Here is a 688-nt window from a genome sequence, read left to right on the forward strand (position 1 = left end):
TTCTAACGAGTCATCCCATGGCAATTCATCAACATCTTGCAATTTTCTGTCCCAAATGGTGTAATCAAAATTTGATTGTTCATAGGGAANAAAATAATAATAACTTGATGTAGATCTTTATCATAGACGGCTCAATTAACGATTACATTCCAACAAATCAAAAAATCATCTTACATCCTAATCGAAAAAAAACAATCATAAGTTTCCATCAAAAAAAAATTTTTTTCGCTTTTTCTAGCGAAAATCGTCATTTGTTTACTTTCTTTCATTTGTAAAAACCGATCTGGTTGTACAATTTTCCATTTTTTTGAATATAATTTTCCTGATTTAATTTGATAATCTGATTTTCTCTGTCCCGCCTAACAGTCANTTTTTATTAAATTTTCACTCCCTTTTTCATTATTCTCTTCATCCATTTTATTGTCTTCCTCATTACTCTTATCAATTTCGTTTGTTTTCTCACTTGTTTCGTTCTGTAAGTTTGCTGTGACACTTCTGGTGANTTTTCTTTCATTTGTAAAAACCGATCTGGTTGTACAATTTTCCATTTTTTTGAATATAATTTTCCTGATTTAATTTGATAATCTGATTTTCTCTGTCCCGCCTAACAGTCATGCTCAAGAATTCCTTGGGTTCTCCCAGGACTGTCATTTCAAATTCGCTACATAAGTTACTCTTTACTTCATCC

General features: G+C 30.8%; 1 protein-coding gene across 1 annotated transcript in view; it reads right to left on the reverse strand.

The window, feature by feature from the left end:
* Positions 1 to 170: 170 nt before the first annotated feature.
* Positions 171 to 688, reverse strand: part of LOC107044534 — a 3422-nt gene continuing 2904 nt past the window's right edge. Inside the window, exon 5 of the mRNA XM_015266449.1 lies at positions 171 to 177. Within this exon, the coding sequence (XP_015121935.1) occupies positions 171 to 177 (7 nt within the window). The remainder of the gene's footprint in view (positions 178 to 688) is intronic.

Source organism: Diachasma alloeum, unplaced genomic scaffold (assembly GCF_001412515.2).
Source record: "Diachasma alloeum isolate Michigan unplaced genomic scaffold, Dall2.0 Dall_scaffold_00757, whole genome shotgun sequence".
NCBI classification, from domain to species: domain Eukaryota; kingdom Metazoa; phylum Arthropoda; class Insecta; order Hymenoptera; family Braconidae; genus Diachasma; species Diachasma alloeum.